Below are 18,730 nucleotides of genomic sequence, written 5' to 3'. Positions count from 1 at the left end.
CCGGTAAGCTGTACTGGTGTGAAAGGGAGAGGGTTAATAGACCTCTAAACTGATATTATGGAATTTTTAAAACCAATGATCACAAAATTAAGTGAAACGACAGTCTAATCCAAAGCGATAATTTATTGGAAGTTCGATGTGTGTTTTGAAATTCAATCAAATCATTAACGTTAAGCATATTCATCAATGCAGAAATTTACTAAAACAATTGAAATTTGAAATAATCATCACGTTTTAGACCAGCAATGCTTTGCACTAAATAGGATGCTGTTATTTGGCTAATGTATAAACTCCATAGTCTTTTGCAAGTAAACCATCAGTCCCCCGATGGTATCATCAGCACAGCAATCTTGAAATCGGTACTGGCATAATATATAACAAAACTCTCTAAAATGATTTGATTTCAAAATTTTGAAATTATAAGGTAACTAAGGTTTCAACTCACTTAGACATCGTTGTCCTTAGATGTGTTTGTATTTATATCCTTTTTGGTCATAAAACTCTTCTACTGTTGTGGTTCTTATATATCATCGGCTCTTAAATATTCGATTGTGAGCGATACTGATGAAGGCAGATACAGAAAAATGCTTCGGACGCATGAAATTTATAATGTGTTTTTTTATGTTGATAACAATCAGGTTTATACATATAACGAATTTTGACTCGGCAAATGATACAATTTTAGTAAACAATTACCTTTCCGTTTTTTTAATAACTTCCTAACGGTTTTAAGAGAAAGATAAATTAAAAAAAAACACAATGTTTTATCAATTCTTTTTTCCTTATCCTTCTCATTGAATGCAGGTGAAATCTATATTGGTATATTCACACGATAGATTGACATACGAGGAGAATGTTTCATTGAATAAGTGAGATGCCTGATAGAATAAAACAATCTCATTAAGATACAAATCGTGAAAAAAACTGTAAGAAATAAGTCACTATAAAGACTTACAAACAAAACAGATAAGTACGTATGGACTAAAGTTATGAATAGTTTAGTATACTAATTTACGATACAAAATAGTGATGCATGCCAACCAGCAGACTACCTAAAATGCTTTATACAATATGTAGCTGGGATGTTTAGAATGACTCCTAGCATTATTTGGATAAAATATCTGAAGTTTGGGGTAAAATTTAACAAGAAGAAATAGTGGATAGAGCATTAAGGTATTATGCTCAATCATTATACACACTGACCATGATAATTAACATATTGTTGTAATCTATGATATGAAATGAAACAAACCTAGAAAAATGCAATCGCACGAGTTCGCTATCTACGGATATCTATGTTTATGTTTACAACGGGAAATATAAACGAAGTCTTCGAAATGTCACCTTGATGGTTAATTAGATGTCATTTAGACTAAGTACATAGGAAATGCATATTAATAATTTCCAGTTTATATATCGTACTGTCTTTATTTTATATTTTTTTATATTTCAATATATGTTATAATGGATTGTAAGTCGAATATGAGAATTTGAGTCAAATCGGGGAACATGTATTTGACAGCTAGTGCCCCTTTTAATTTGACACCAAACTCGATAGATAATTTGTTAGATTCATGGAATGACATGTTTTTCGTGTGTTTTATTCCTAATATATTCGTGATAAATATGCATGTATAGGTCCAACAATTCTTCAGGAATAAAAATAAAAACCAATTAATAAACTCGTTTCATATGAGTTAAAAGCACAAACTATATGATTATAAATCAATGAATTAACGGTTTTCAAAGATTGACAAGAAACTTATAGAATGACCAATAGGTAAATATATTAAAATATACAAATCGGTTTTATTGGAAGGAGACATCAAAAGAAAACAATTAACTGCCAAAGTGATATCATATAAATACGGAAGATTGACAGCTAACACATATGTTATGGTTGTTTTCTCTTCATGACTTCAAAGCCAAGATGTGTTATAAAGTCATAAATCACTCTTCACTTTACTGATTTATTATAAATTATAACCACATTTTTAACGTATTTTTTTATTTATGAATGTAACCACTCTCGTATGTTTAAACTGGAAAAATGAATTCTTAGAATAAACGTTTTATTGCTACAATTCAAACAAGTCTATGTAATACAGTTCTGAGATTGAATTCATCGCAACTGTAATTAAATCAGAGTTTGCGTTTTAAGACAGTTAGACACATAGACAAAACAAATAAAGTTAAATAAGATATCTATTTACTCAAAGCACGTTATTAAGGTTGCACTTTAAGATTATAATCGAATACAATTGTTAACAAATTGTAGGGTAATTTAAAAATATTAAATTTTCAATATAAATTATATTCAAGACACTTATGAAAGCTGAAATGTTCATCCTACCGTGAGACATTACAGACATAGTAAATATCTTTTTGGAATTATGCAGGTCTAAATTATTAGTTTTTTTTATATAAATTCTACAAATAAGTTTCAAACATAAAATAGCGGACAATCAAAATTAAAAGTAAGTACTAAACAAAGACGATAACTGTTCTTCGTTCTTTAATTATGGTTTACATAAAATCATATCTATTATTCTATTATATCTTAATGGCATTTGTAGTTAGTTTTAAGTTCTGTTCTGTGGTTGAATTGTTTAAAAGATATCAATCAAAGCAATAACTTTCAGAGTCAAAGTCAATGTATGATTTCACTAGCGAAAACTAATGTACATTTGAAAATGATATCCGCTGAAAACAGCTTCACAAATTTGCCGTTATCTGAACAAATATTAATTAAACACTGTTACGAGATAAACAGAATTAGCAGTGTTTATCTCCGTATGTTTTTATGGTTTACCAATCATACATATTATTGATCAGATTGAAGTCTATTCACCGTGTCATCGTTTCACTAGGCATCTGCATGTCAAATGGTGTTAACTCTTGTTCATCTTCAGAAGTCAACAACATTTGACAGGAGAAAGTTGATATTGATTCAGCTGAACCATTGTCGATAACTACCATCCGAAGGAGCAAAGCGAAAACCGCAATCACAGCGAAATCGGATTTCAAGTACAAATCTTTAAAGTAAAATCAAAATAAAAAATGGATGATTACGGATATAACTTTATGAATGATACGAAATGTGGGTATAATGACAGTCAAAATGAACTTTATGTACTGGATTGTAAACAATTCTTGTTGGACGAAAAAGATTACAGTGACATGCCGTATGTTGGAGAACTTAAAGTCGTTCCAACATGGGAAATTATTATTAAAATTATATTGTTTATTGTGATCATTTTGTTCTCAGTTTTGGGCAATATTTTGATAATTATCGTAGTTATTAAAAACCATACTATGTGGACAACAACTAATTACTACCTTGTGAACCTGGCTGTAGCAGATTTAATGGTGACGATTTCTTGTACCTGGGTGACGCTTGTTGATGATGTGACGGAAGGATGGGTATTAGGAAAATTCTTCTGTAAAATAAATACCTTCACACAAAGTAAGTTACGTTGTATTCCACAGTAAGCAATTAATTTTTGTTATAAACTAATGCCCCACAATTGTCCAACATGATTTTTGTATCTTTTACGCATTTGACGAAAACGTGATTGCTGAATGAATGAAAATATTAGTTTCAAAGTAAAAATGTATGTGATAAATTAAACAGTTTTTTAATTTGATAAATCGCTTATAAATTCTAACTTTCACGTACATGTTAATGCCTAGATTTTTGCAACCTATATCTAAAAGAAAAGAAAATATATATCAACAATCATAGAAAAAGAAAAAAAGAACAATGATTCAATCAATTGAAACACAATGGTCATTTCTTTTAAATCTATGTTTCGTATAATTGTTAGTAAATTTATTTTGTCATTGATTTAGAGCTATTTGATAAGTATATGTTTATCCTGAAATAAGAAGAAAGAAATATGTCTGACGCGCGGAACATATGTGCGTACATTAAACTGTGTAGTCAGCCATGTTCTAATAGAACTATGTTTTAAAAAGTAAAATCACAAAAATACTGAACATAGAGGAAAATCAATTCGGAAAGTCCATAATGACATGTCAAAATCAAGTAACGAAACGCATCAAAAAACGAATGGACAAGAACTGTCAAATTCCTGACTTGGTACAGGAATTTTTAAATGCAGAAAATGGTAAATTGACCCTGGTTTTATAGCGCTAACCCTCTCACTTTGATGACAGTCTCATCAAATTCCGTTATATTTACATTGATGAGTTAAAATGAACTTGTGTGTGATTTGCAAGGTATTATCTGCGGTCATACACACCATACAGTTATATAATGCAACAGAATAACCAGAAAACTGATCATTCCTGAAGGTTAAAACATAATTAATTTTATTAGTACTATATATAAAAAATGTATGAATTTATTATAATGAGCTATATCGGCACTTAAATGCTATAAGTACAATGTATATATTGACCGATCATTTTTGAATGACATTAATGTATTGACAAACATAAAAGTCAGATAAAATATGCCAGGATAAAAATAATTTTGACAGGAATGGAGAAAATTCTAGCTCGTCATTACTTTCTCAGTTAAGTTTAATAAAAAGTATTACAAAGTTTTTATGGATACAACTGGCAAGACTGCACAAAATCAAATGTTTGCAACCCGTGTAAACCATTTTTGCCTACAAAAACAATCAACACGAGATAGTAATGCTTATGAATATCTAAAACCAGTTTCACTAAGTGGTTCAAACATTTATATGAAATATTAATACTGCGAACGATTGTGCATCGTTAAGGTTATTTCGTTGCCTATGTTTATTTCATACTAATTGAGTCGGAGGGTTCGCGGTGTAATTGAAATTCAATGCGAATACTATTTAATAAATTTTATCAGAATGATAATTGAACCTTACTATATAGTGGCAACATGAGAGAAGATATACCAAAGGGGAATTTGTATACAGGCTGGTCATACTTTCATAGCATAGATTATTCTGATATATTCAGCATTTAATTCAAAGTAATTTTTTTTTGATTTTGATGGACAAGAATATTTATTTACCAACATTTATCCCGTGTACGAACTTTTAGGTAGAGATATTGCTTTGCGCTTACAAAATATCCCATGCCAATGCTTTCGTATAGATGGTCCTCTTTGTAAATTATCTGTATGCCTTGGAAGATCATATAGAAATTGGATACGTTTTTACATTCATTATTCGTTGACAGACAATGAAAAATAACCTTAGATTTAGTTGATGTACATACATACCCTCACCATACCCGACTACCTCGTAATTGAAATAAATGAGTTTGGCAAATTACCTTCATATTACTATTTGCAAACCAAGGCTGATGTAACTCATTAAATGTGTTTATCTTTTATTTAACATTTGATGAATTGCGATGCATTGAAGGATAGAAAAAACAAAACAAAGCTTCAGATATATAAAAAGAAGATGTGGTATGATTGGCAATTAGACAACTCTCCACAAAAGACCGAATGACACAGAAATTAACAACTATAGGTCACCTTACAGCCTTTAATAATGAAAAACACCCATACCACATAGTAAGCTATATAGAATCGAGAAGACAGAACACGAAAGGAAGAAAGCGGATGCTAGGTGCATAAGGAAACAAAACAGAACCCGTCAATTTGATAAGTAAATAAATATTTCAGTCATAACATAATACGTGTAGATTTGTCAAGCACTACGAAGGAAAATAATATGATTTTTTTTCTGACAGACAATCCATACAACTAACAAACAATCAAAGCTGATAAGGGGTCAAAATCCTTTAAATTCAAAATCGGGTTAAAACGATCAAAACATACTTATAGAAACATATCTGGAATCAATAAAGACGACATGATCAGGTAACAATCTACAATCTCACGATGAGGACCTTTTAGTGTTGTCGTTGAGGATAGTAGTTGTGACATAATTCAACAATGATGTAGAAATTCAAAGTGCCTGTAATTGTGTCCATCCAAAGAAGTATTTGTTTTGTGTCCACCCAAACAAGTTTCAATTGTGTTTTCAAAAATAAGTTTAAGTTGTTGAATTTTGAAAACAAACTCATAATACATACCAGGATTAATATATTGAACGTCAGACATGCGTTTCATTTTCAAAAGACACATCAGTGACACTCTAATAAAACGAGAAGGCGCCTAGCTTTCATATATTTAAATTTTGTTAAAGGCAAGTGATGCCAGCCATGCATCTGCTATTTATAAAGAAAATTAGCAACTACAATTTTCACATCTACCGCGGTCTTGATTGTTTTTTTTTCTAACATCTATTGTTTTTATATATAGACAGAGATTAAATGAGAACATCATATTTTTGAAATACAAACTGATTCGTTCCACAAAAAAAATCATTCTTATACAGGTAAAAACGAGGAGTATAACATATATTTTTATCTTATAATATGAAACCAAACAGACCTAGGAAACTCAAAATGCACGAGTCGGATATCTATTTATATCTATATTTATGTTTATATCGCTTATATGGCAATCGGAGATCTTCGGAGGACAACTCGGCAGTTAATTATTTGGCGTTTAAACTAAAATACACACGAAACGAAACTACATATTATCGATCCCATGCCCGGTATATTGTTTATTTTAGACTTTTTATAATTTAGATTAATGTTTACATTGTTATAAATCACCCTCACCAATGAACAGTTGAAAATACAAAACAAAACCTCACAGTCCAAAAGCCAGTACACAAACAAGAGAAAACGGAGTCAACGAGTCGTGCATAGACTAACAAAACAGACGTTAATTTGATAAGTAAATAAACATTAAAGTCTCAACATAATACTTGTTATTACAGAGATTGAAGGCACTACGGAGGAAAATAATATAAATGTTGCTGACATTAAACCCGTTAAACTAACAAGCACTTGAATGTTGTGAGAGGTTAAAATCATTTAAAGTTAAATCGGACTAAAACGCGTATCGGTTACAGAAACATATCTGAATCAATTAAGGCGAATTGCTCAGGTAACAATCTACTTTATAAAGATTACGACGGTACAGCGCTTTCAGTGAGGATGGTAGTTACTTAGTGCAACAATGGGGCCGTCAGTTTTCTCGTTTGAATAGTGTTACATTTGTGAATTCGGGGCATATAGCTGACTATGCTGTATTGGCTTTGATCATTGTTCAAGGGCGTACGGTGACCTATATCTGTTTATTTGTATGTGATTTGGTCTTTTGTGGAGAGTTGTCTTATTGGGAATAATTCCTCAACTTCTTATGTGATGAAGAAATTGAAAGTGCCTGTAATTGTGTTTCCAAAAGAAGTTTTAACGTTGTTCTTCCGAAGAAGGTTAAGTAGTGTCATCTTGAGAAAAACCTCAGAATACTTACCAGGATTACATTTTTGAAACCCTGATGCAGATTGAATATATTTATATCATGTTAATGGCAAGTGGTGCTAGTTATGCGCTTTTTATAAAGAAAATTCCATTATTTAGCAAATACAAACATCATTTGTTTTATATAATCATTAGTTCAATACGAATATCATGTTTGTAAAAAGTAAAATCACAAAAATACTGAGCTGCGACTAAAAATTCAAAAACGGAAAGTCTTTAATCAAATGAAAAAATCAAAAGCTCAAACATATCAAATGAATGGATAACAACTGTCATATTCCTGACTTGGTATAGGCGCTAATTTCTTGTTCATTTATACCAATAAAGTTTAACGCTATTTGTTTGGTACACCATATGAGCGTTTCGTTTACATGAACCTCAGCAATGCCTCATGAATAAAGACAGTTTGAATGTCCTACATTTGTACGGACAAATAAAAAATTAAACTGAAGAGCATTTTAAATAGAAAATTTTAAAAAATTGTGACAAATTTGGCTAAGTCAATATGTTCCGGGTTTTGTTTTTTAAACTTGACAGAAAATAGCCTGATATATTAATGTCTCTCTTGCATGTTGATGCAACCGTTGGCCTGAAACCGTCTGTGTTATTTGAATATATGGTAAATGATTTGGTCAAATGTGTTCAAATATATTTCATTTATTTTTTTGAAAAATATGAATTCTTTAAAGATTGATGCTTTCAAGGAAGCATATACATCAAGACCGTACTGCATATTACGTAATAATCTTTACAAAATATGATACAAAAAGCGCTAAGCTGGAGAATTATATAGACTGTTATATTATGTCCTAGCTGTCAGTCCATACTTGCAAGTTATGTATTTATAATATTCATGGTTTAAATTTGTATCTTTTTGTGTAACACCCTATAATTAATCATCATTTCTCTGTTCAATGGTCTAATTTAATTATTAAGATTTGAAAATGCCAAGCGGGCTTTCTTTTTGCTCATTCAGTGAGAGGCAAATAATGAATTTACAATAGATTTGTCACTAGGGAGACCTTAGTAGACAGACACCGAAAGTTCATCGGTATCATTTCTGTCTTCTGTAATGAAACACGTCGATTGTAAGTGTCTTGAGATTTAAAGAAAAATTAATCAAGATTTGCTTTGTCCCAGTGATGTTCAAATGACATCAGAGATAGATATAAAGCAATTAAATAGATTTAATATAAATATTATATACTGTATTTAAGGGTGTACTTAGGTGATCTAATTTATAATTAAATAAATCAAGAATTCAAAATTGATACTTTCAAATGGAAGAGTATTATAATCCTGGTACCTGGTAACTATTAGTTAAGGATCAAAGTAATCTAAAAATATTGATAGGTCATGGAGCTCCTTTTCGAGATATTTGATTTTTTGAAATATGGCGGGGAAAGGCTGACTCGGACTTTTACCTTATATTTGCATTGGTATTATTTAGGTCTCAAATCAAAAGAAAGAAAATCGAGAACCTGCTTAAAATTTGTAAAATGACCTTTTATGAGCTAGTTAGTCTTATGTTAAAAGATAAGTAGGTGTTATGGGGCAAAATATGTTACCTTGTATCATATGGAAAATCACTGAGAAGTCCGAACATGTGACACTTATTCCAAAACCTCATCTAAGTACATCATCAAGCATACATGATAATTTTTTATATTATATTGTTTGTTTTTGTTTTGCTATCATTGGGTTTTATAAAAGACTTATTGCATAAATATTGTCACGAGTTGTTCTTCAGTTAGAGGGAAAGTAAAGGATAATCTGAAATCTACTTAGACCTTATTAAACTCCAAATAATTTGACATGAATATGCGTGTCCATGAACAAACTATATACTTATCTTATTTTATTTGGCCTGATCAGCGAATGTTGTTACTAAGTTTATATTTACTATGCAAAGAGATAAAATCGACATGCTGAATAATTCATTAAACATAAAACACGAGCCAATTAAATAATGTAACTATGCCATAGAAATGAATTAAATACATAATGAGGGTATTTGTTTTTTGGTGCTGCTGTTGTGGTAATGTTAACAAATTGAATAACATTAAATCTAAATAAACTCAATATTAATTTACGTCTAACCGTATGCATACAATGATACAATAGTACCATAATAACCAATATGTACAGCTCTATGAGGGACATAAAACAAACATTTAATTAAACCTATAAGATATGCAATTCATACCAGGTACAGGGGTCAGTTACAGAAAAATAGAACGATGAATATTTCCCTTGTACACATAATGCAATATATGCAAAAACATGGGCATTGTAAAGATAATGTAAACAAAGGAATAAGCAAACTGGTTTTGCCATTACTTTTGATGACGATTTTGACAAGATTCACATAGTATGAAGTATATTTCCTTACTTTGTGGTACTTTGAGTGTCAGTAGGTTGATACCAGAGACATATGAAAGTTCTACAAGTGATGTGATTTGCATGGCTGTAAGGCCTAGGTTGTACACAATTATCTACATAAGACAATGCTTTACTAAGTCAGGATTATGACAGTTGTTATCCATTCGTTTGATGTGGTTAAGTTTTTGATTTGAAATTTGTTTAAGAACTTTCCGTTTAGAGTTTCCTCGAAGTTCGGTATTTTTGTAATTTTTCCTTTAAATACAATTCTATGATGAAACAGTGTGCAAATTACGCACCTGCCCACTTTACCATACAAATTAATTAAGATATGGCGAGTGATGAACAAAAAACACTCGCCTACGCTGATGTGATGAGTAATGTATTTAGGAGGAGTCTCTCGATCATGTTGCAGTCATATCAGTGTGTTATTTTAAAGAAAATTATAAGCTCACTGGGCAACGTCTTAGTGTTAGCTCGTTTTTGCCCAATTCAAAAACGAAATTGGTCCATGGGTTTAAGTTCACATTTTGTCATGTCGGAGCCTTTTAAAATTTACTATAACATGTTGTCTTTGAATGCCATTCGGTTGAATGTCAATAGACCAATCGGATATAAAACGTGAACGTAATTGATTGTTGCTTTATAAACGTCCATTGCAAGTAATATGTCATACAAATAAACTCATCATAGACACAAGGATTGATATTTAGTATTTGCGCCAGACGCGCGTTTCGTCTACAAAAGACTCATCATTGACGCTCGAATAAAAAAGGTAAAAAGGCCAAACAATTGACAGTTTTGCCCATACTTTCGTATTGATTAAATTTTTTAGTGGACAAATTTTAGTACAAAAGAGCACCTTTTGGCCAAAACAATAACAGACTTATTAGGATTGAATTTTGTATTAATATTTAAACAAATTGACCAATTGAAGTCCGAACATTTTGAAATCCTGTATGATCAAATAGTATTTGATAACAAAACCCCAAGGTTTTATCGGGTACTTTTCAAAGCTTTCAGGCCTAGATATGAAGATCATATTTCATACGAGAACATCATGTGAGTTTTTTTCTTCATTGTTGATACTTTGATTGTTAACTTGTTTGAATCATATCAAATGTTGCAGTTAAATGTTAATCGTTAGTAACTAATGGACAAGAACGGAAATATTGCGTGAAACATAATCTCTTAATGCAATTATGATAAAGAAATTCAAAGAATAGGAACTGCGCTTCTACTGCTGCTATGCATATACAATCACCATCACTCAGTTTACAGTGAATGTAGTTTCCTTAACTTTTCTGTCATGAGTTTGTTTATTCAAAATGAATTATTAAGTTTTGAAAATCGATAAACAAACATTTCCTCTGAATCATCAAAAAGTCACCGTGAAACCTTCGACACAGAGAACGATTTAGCGACATTATTTGTTAAATGTCAATAGCACTACTTACAGTAACATATGTTAATTAAAGAATACAACTCCGTAGTAATCAACAGTGTATGGTGGATTACAGGCAAAGAAATAAACAAACACTGTCATATTTTCACCCAATTAGCAATTGTTATTATACAATGACAATAAAACAAATTAGACAACCATGCATCATGTAATCTGTTAGATTACTTGGCAGTATAAACTATTCGTATGCATATGGAAATTAATATAAACGTACTTTATAAGATATTTCGGCAAAGCTGCAGACAAAACATTTTAAAATATATAATGTAATCGAGAATGTGGCAAAAATGCAAAACAGTGTGATATACTCCTTAATTATTAATGTTTTTCTGTGTTAACAAATTTTTGGTTATTTCAGAAGAAATGTAGATTCGATATTAAAGATTTGGCTTTCAGTAAACTATTCTTAAGAATCATGCAAAAGGAGTATTACGTGTTGACAACAAAATCAGTTGTATTCATCAAAGTGTGTTCAGAATGCAACGCTATAGTAAAAAATTTTCCTTTCGAAGGTCAGTGGTTGTCTCCGGATTCCTCCACCAATAAAAACTGGCCGCCACGAATTAGCCTAAATGCGGTGCTGAAAAGTGACGTTAAAACAGAAACAAAAATGAAATATATTGAAAACTACATTTGCATGGAAGGCACTACTCACAAATATCGGGTAATATTCTGGAAATTGGATTCTTCACATTACCGAAACCAACATGCAGCGTTTGAATTTGGAATTTAGAAAATCATTATGTCCCTTTTTGCAAATCTTGAGTTCATCTGCAGTCAATATCATAACAGCTCTAGCATTTGTTTTTGATACATTAGACATCAACTAATGATTCTAAAACAGTATAATCTAACAAAAATTATATACAAACATGAAGAATAAATATCTAATATTGTTTTTAGAATTTGGTTCATTTTCAAGTGTCGTGGTTTAGTGTGTCGATCATTTCGCTGAATGAATATACCTTATATCTGCCTCCTTTGTGAAATTTTCTCACTGCATTAAAGAAAAAATGTGATGTTTTTGCTCATTATCCTTGATACATACCCGGTTTCTTTACAAAAGTATATGACAAAAGAAACAAATTGTATTTTGAAATTTTCCTAACCTTAGTAACAATAGATCAATATCACATGCATATAAGATATTCATTTCCCCAACTCATTCGGTATTCAAGACCTTGCAACTGCTACTCAGACTTTATAAAATGTCACATATGTTGATGAACCACGGTAATGTCAAAAAACGTCTCGTCCTTTTTGTAAAGAGGATTCACCGGAAGATATCAAGACCGTATTGATAAATATTCCGTATCAACTCGACAGATAATCTTGGACTATAGATGCTCTGTACTGACGTTGTTTATCATCTTAATTACGGATTATAATGTTCTTCATTTGTCTCTGTAAATTGTTTCTTTTATGGTTTAGTCTATATTTGGTAATATCTTTTGACGTGGCTCAGAACTTCTAATTCCTGTAATTGTTTTTTTGTGCTATTGTATATTTTTTATCTTTCGTGTTTTGCTAATTTGCTTGTCTTTTTGTTTTTCTTTGTTGATATATTTGTTTGTTTTATACTGATTATAACAACATGTTGACTTCTTTGTCCCCATTTTTGAAATTGTTACCTCGTATGTTTATTTGTTTTTGTTAACACATTGTCAATATTATGAATTATATACGACTGTTATACAAGTAAGAGACTTAGCTATCTTTACAACCAGATTAAATGCACCATTATCTTTATCATACCGCATAGTCCTTATATATAAATAAAGAATTCATAACCTTCTACGATTCAAATATTCGCCTTTGAACTGGTACGCTTTATCAGACAAAAAGAAAAGCAGATACAGTATAAAATAAAACAGATTGAAAAATGAGACGTATTCGGAAAACGCTAAAAAAATCAATCAACACAATCATATAAATAATGGAACATTACCAGAAGATATGATTGTAAATTCAAAGAGTTATCTTTCTTGATTCAAAAACATTCCGGGTGCACTTCTTGAAAACAAATCTTCATTCTGTCTCAAAACATTGGTTATTAAAGAAGCGTTTAAAACAAATGCTGACTTAGTCCAATATAGAGTACCATGCTCAATCGTCTGTCTGATTCTTACACGGATAAGAATTTAACGATTAAACAAATACTTCTACCTCCATTATTGCAAGAAGACTGTCTATTCTGCATTTAAATTGCTTTTTTGAAATGATTTTTATTAAGATTGCTTTGAGAATTTAATCAAAATAGGTAGGATTAATTAGAGATTTTTTCTACATCAAAAACCCTTGACTGATGGCTATTTATTGACTAGCAGATAAAGTGTGAATATTTGATACAAAACAACAATGGTTTCTGTATGAAAAGTAGTAAGATTCGTACAGTTTTTCTTATTTTCAGTAGGAATCAGCACAAATGGAAGAAATTATGATCATTAACACGAGAAAAGCATTTTTAAAAATTTTTGTTTTGTTTTATAAAAATCCATTCTTTAAACGAATAAAATTTTTACCATGAACATTTTTTCCCCAATATCAAAATCAAAATTGAAAAAGTGAGAGTTTTTTTTATATTATCTAGCAATAAAACCAGGTTTAATTTACAATTTTCCATATCAGAATATGCTGCACCAAGTCAGTAATATACCAGTTGTTATCCATTGGTTTAATGTGTTTGAGCTTTTGATATTGACATTTGCTTAGAGAAATTCCGTTTAGAATTTTCCTTGGAGTTCAGTATTTTTTAAAAAGTTTTTTTGTTAAATTCTGGCCAAAACAGAATACACATTGTGTTTCTAGACACTGTATTACCAGTTTTATCATTGTGTAAAGGGAAACGGACTTATATAAGTTCTACATGTTTCCAACTACCTGTATTTCTGTTGTATAATAAAATTTGTGCACTATAGAAATGTTGTTGAAACTAGAATTTAAGAATTTTATAATTATATGTACGTTATTGTGATTTTTCTTGTTGACTCGCTGTCTTGTTGATGTTTAACCGAAACTCGTGTTTGCGTGCAGTCTTTTGGAGTTAATACCACTACTCGTTTAATTCATTAATGTTATCTAAATGTTTTTATGTATTAAATAGTGAGTAAAGTACGTAAGCTATCTAGATATCACAAATCTTCAATTTTGAATTAAATTTATCATTGGAATATTCGAATTCACAGAAAAAGGCGAAATTTTATATATGCACTAGACATTTTTGTCACTAATATGGAGAAATTACATTGAAATAAACCTATTTCTGTATTTCACAAAAGAAAATCTTGAATTTGCCATGAAGGCATGAGAAATGAGATATGCCATTGTCCATAACATATGCTGATCCCTGATTATCTGTACATAGTGTTTGTGACAGGCCGGAAATGTTGGAAGTAATTATGTTGTATAGATGTAAATTTGCCTCACAGAAAGCCATGTGATAGTCAATTAAGCTTTAAAACGAAAGCACAGCATGTCAGCCCTTAGCATGTCAGTGTATAGCATGCAACTCGTTTACAAAGCAGGTTTTGGTCGATAACGAATTGAAACTAAAACAAAATAAAGTTGTCTCAAGAGACACTACTTTGAATTTTTTTTACAATAAACATGAAAAAACTCATTTAACGTGATCAACTAATTATCTGACATTTTCACTTTTGAGCATGTTAAATAAGTAATATTGATAGTTACAATTGATAAATTACAAACAGTAAGATGTTGTATGGTGTCTAATAAGATTGAAAGAAAATAATAACGTATAAAAGAGGGACGAAAGATACCAAAGGGACGGTCAAACTCATAAATCTAAAACAAACTGACAACGCCATGGATAAAAATGAAAAAGACAAACAAACAACAGCACACATGACACAACATAGAAAACTAAAGAATAAACAACACGAACCCCACCAAAAAAACTAGGGGTGATCTCAGGTGCTCCGGAAGGGTAAGCAGATCTTACTCCACATGTGGCACCCGTCGTGTTGCTTATGTGATAACAAATCCGGTAGATAGTCACATTCATGAAAGGGAAGGAGATTGTATTAACGACGTAAGGAACATATCCTATATCATTTGTGAAACGGTTATTCCATAACGGTCAACTCGTGATGGCGTCCGTAAAATTTACGAAGGGATGATTTCAACTTCACCATTTGGAACTCTTTGTTTAATAGCTTCCTCCTGAGCAGCAACCCTCTGTCGAAAAAATCATGATAGGAAATGCAAGCACGGGAATATCGTATCAATTGGGAGATATATACCCCGTATGCAGGTGCTGCAGGAGCGTTGCTACTTAGTAATGGAAAGTTCACAATTGGAAAGCTGAAATCATCTCTTTTGTCGTAAAGTTTTGTTTTCAACCGACCCTCATTGTCAATTTCTAGATGTAAGTCAAGATATGAGGCCGACTTAACTGTATCTGTAGTATCCTTTATCTCTAGCTCGATGGGATAGATGCGTTCGACATAGTCACCAAATTTTGAATTATTTAGTGAAAGAACATCATCTATATAGCGGAAAGTAGAGTTAAAGGATATTGCTAACTTCTTATCTTTCTTCCTTGAAGTCAGCCTCATAATAATAAAGAAACAAGTGGGCAAGTAGAGGGGCACAGTTTGTTCCCATTGGAATGCCGACAGTCTGTTGAAAAACACGTCCTCCGAACGTAACAAATATGTTGATAATCAAGAAATCAAGCATCTTAAGCTTGATAATATCAGTTTTAGAGAATTTTTTGTTTGAATCAGAGCGATCCTTTACAAAGTAGGATTGAATTTCATCGCTCAAATTCTTTAACTTAAAGTTTTTTATTGTTTGGTTGATATTCTTATTATTGTGTACCCATCTTTTAATCATTTATCAATTAACAAGAAAGTAGGGAATTTGTGATATGATGGCAGTTACACATAGAAATATCAAAAGCACTAGCACAATGTTAAAATTTTATATAAGAAAAATGTTGGATTCACTTTCTATACATTATATGAGACGGCATTTCCTTACAATATGTGCTATGGATTATATGTTGTTACAGTGCTTCAGAACTAAAATGAATTAAAACATACTTTCGAAATTAAGGTCTCCGTAGTCAGTTTGGGAAATTTATATTTAAAAAACTAAGAGCAAGATGTTTAAGTAGTCTTACATTCTTGGCATTCATTTTTATGGGATGAGCTTTCCAAGTGCAAGTAAACCAAGAAAATAGATTAGGACGCATTATTTAATTTATGTTTCAGATTAATTGTAAGTTGTTGTAAATTTGACCTTATTTTCATCATTGGTTTTAGCAACGACAGATCATCATTCCTTCTCAAGCTTTAGACAGTTTGGGTTCCGGTTCTGGCTTCACAATCTATTTACTTACAATTCAATTAGCTTTGTATACCTTGGACTATTCATATTAAACATTACGCCAAGATATTTCAAAGTAGATTTTCGAGATCGTTTAAACTTCTTTGTTTACATTCTAATATTCTAAACCAAGATCATAAACTATGCATATAATATAGGGCTTATCACTCAAATTCAAACCCCAATACTATTTTTTTCCTAGAAAATAATACTATCTCAATAGCAACATATCCACATACGCATATCGTTTGTCGATTATATAATAATGGTAATGCTTGATATATATATATGGGGTGTATTTGATGAGCTTTCGAACCGAAAAATCGTTCTTTGACTGTTTTGGTATATCCAGAAAATTTATGACGTATGAAATTTATAAAGAATAAATTTGTTTTGTTTTGTTTGATATATGAAATGCTATGAATAACATAAGGATCGACAAAAATTTCAAACATGTATTCAACAAGAGATTAAGAAACCTTTTTTCGCTCTTTCCAAAAAATGAAAGATGCACCAAAAAGATAGCTTTTATAATAACTTCACTACATATGGGATATCCATGTCTAAATTCAAACGGTATTCAATAGCTTATAGCTGCTTTTTCACACTTTATAAAACGCCACTTGTGTATGAGCAGAAAGTTGTTGAACCAGGGTTGTGTCAAAGAAATTCTCCTCCTTTTTCTTTTAGAAAAAAAATTCATCGGAAGATACCAAGACCTTGCTGATTAATATTCCTTATTTACTTAACAACTTATCAACTTCACACATAATATATGATGGTCTTGAAGGATAGATTCTACAGTTTCAACCATTACTGTTTAGCTCATTTGTGGTAATATTTTGGGTTTTTACATCCCCCGTAATTTTGATATACTCTAACTTTTTACGTTTTTAACTATTCTGTTTAGTTTGCTCATACAGAGTTGTTAATACAAGAAAGATTTTTGCGACTGTCAAACAAGTGAGAGGTTAAGCAAGCTATAAAACCAGTTTAATTTCACCATTCTGTTTGCATAATGCAATGCTGAAACCAAGTCAGCTGTTTTCTATCGTTTAGTGTGATTTTGGTCTTATCCTTGGAATTTTGTATTGTTTAGTTTATTCTTATTACTTTATTGCGTGTTTTACTAAAATATTTATTTCAAACATGGTTCCCTTTAATTATTCTATTTAACGATGGCACCCATTTATTGTGTTTTCAAATAACAGTACATCCCAACTGTGTTTTGAAATAATGGTAGGCCTCAGTTATAACTTTTACTAAGAATCATGGTGGTATCCCTTTAAATAGTTCTTAAACTGAGAGTACTTCTTAATTATTTGTTAAATGGTGGCGCTCGTCAATAATTTTTGTCAATGATGGTACCCCTCTCAACTAATTTATATCTATGTTAGCGCACTCTCAATTGTTCCTGTGAGCAATAGTTAACCTCGGTTATTTAAAACTTTTTCTTAAACTTTTAATAATGATACATGTACATATTTTACACTTTTGACTTACCTTAAAATGATTGAAATGCTAATTTTTTAAAATCTAAATGAAGGTAAAGAAACAGGACATTTGAGGACAATTATTGATCCATCAGTCCTTTCAACCCAAATTTGTCGGACATACACGTGCATAAAATAGTTGCTACTGGACGTTAATAACCTCAATCAAATTTAATTTCCGTGTGAACATTCCATGTTTTTGCATTGACACACATATGACAATTTGATTTTGAAAAATACACTGCATTATGTTCTTTAGATTAACCTTATTGAAAATGACAATTGTATTAAAAAAATACTGCACTATGTTATTAAATTTGACCTTATTGTAAATATGTTGGCATGGAAAAGATATATGATACTGATGCATGAAATTAAACAGCCTAGCATACTGATTAAATCTAAAGCCGTTTAAAATCACATGTGTATGAGAAAGTTAGGGATTGTTTAAATATCTATCATCCTAAATGCCAACTAACAATTAGCGAGTCATTAGTTACAGTACAGAAATTTTTAAACACTCTTAATTTGAAACTTTTAGTAATAGATCTTAAAGATTTATTATTTTTTCATTACAAAGATTCTTGCTAATGGCAGTAAAACTTGAGAAAAAACCACCCAATTTTAGTCTTTTAGAAAATGTTCTTTAAACTAATGTCTATTGATGACGTGTTTATGT

The 18,730-nt window shown here is 30.9% G+C and overlaps 1 protein-coding gene across 1 annotated transcript in view; it reads left to right on the top strand.

Moving 5' to 3' along the window:
- The first annotated feature begins 2,829 nt into the window (after window positions 1-2,829).
- Window positions 2,830-18,730, top strand: part of LOC143046237 (substance-P receptor-like) — a 50,061-nt gene continuing 34,160 nt past the window's right edge. Inside the window, exon 1 of the mRNA XM_076219286.1 lies at window positions 2,830-3,466. Coding sequence (XP_076075401.1) covers window positions 3,061-3,466 — 406 coding nt within the window. The 5' untranslated portion in view covers window positions 2,830-3,060. The remainder of the gene's footprint in view (window positions 3,467-18,730) is intronic.

The sequence above is a fragment of the Mytilus galloprovincialis genome, chromosome 9 (assembly GCF_965363235.1).
Source record: "Mytilus galloprovincialis chromosome 9, xbMytGall1.hap1.1, whole genome shotgun sequence".
Classification (NCBI taxonomy): Eukaryota; Metazoa; Mollusca; class Bivalvia; order Mytilida; family Mytilidae; genus Mytilus; species Mytilus galloprovincialis.
The sequence above is the reverse complement of the archived record's forward strand: the minus strand, read 5'-3'. Positions and strand labels throughout refer to the sequence as shown.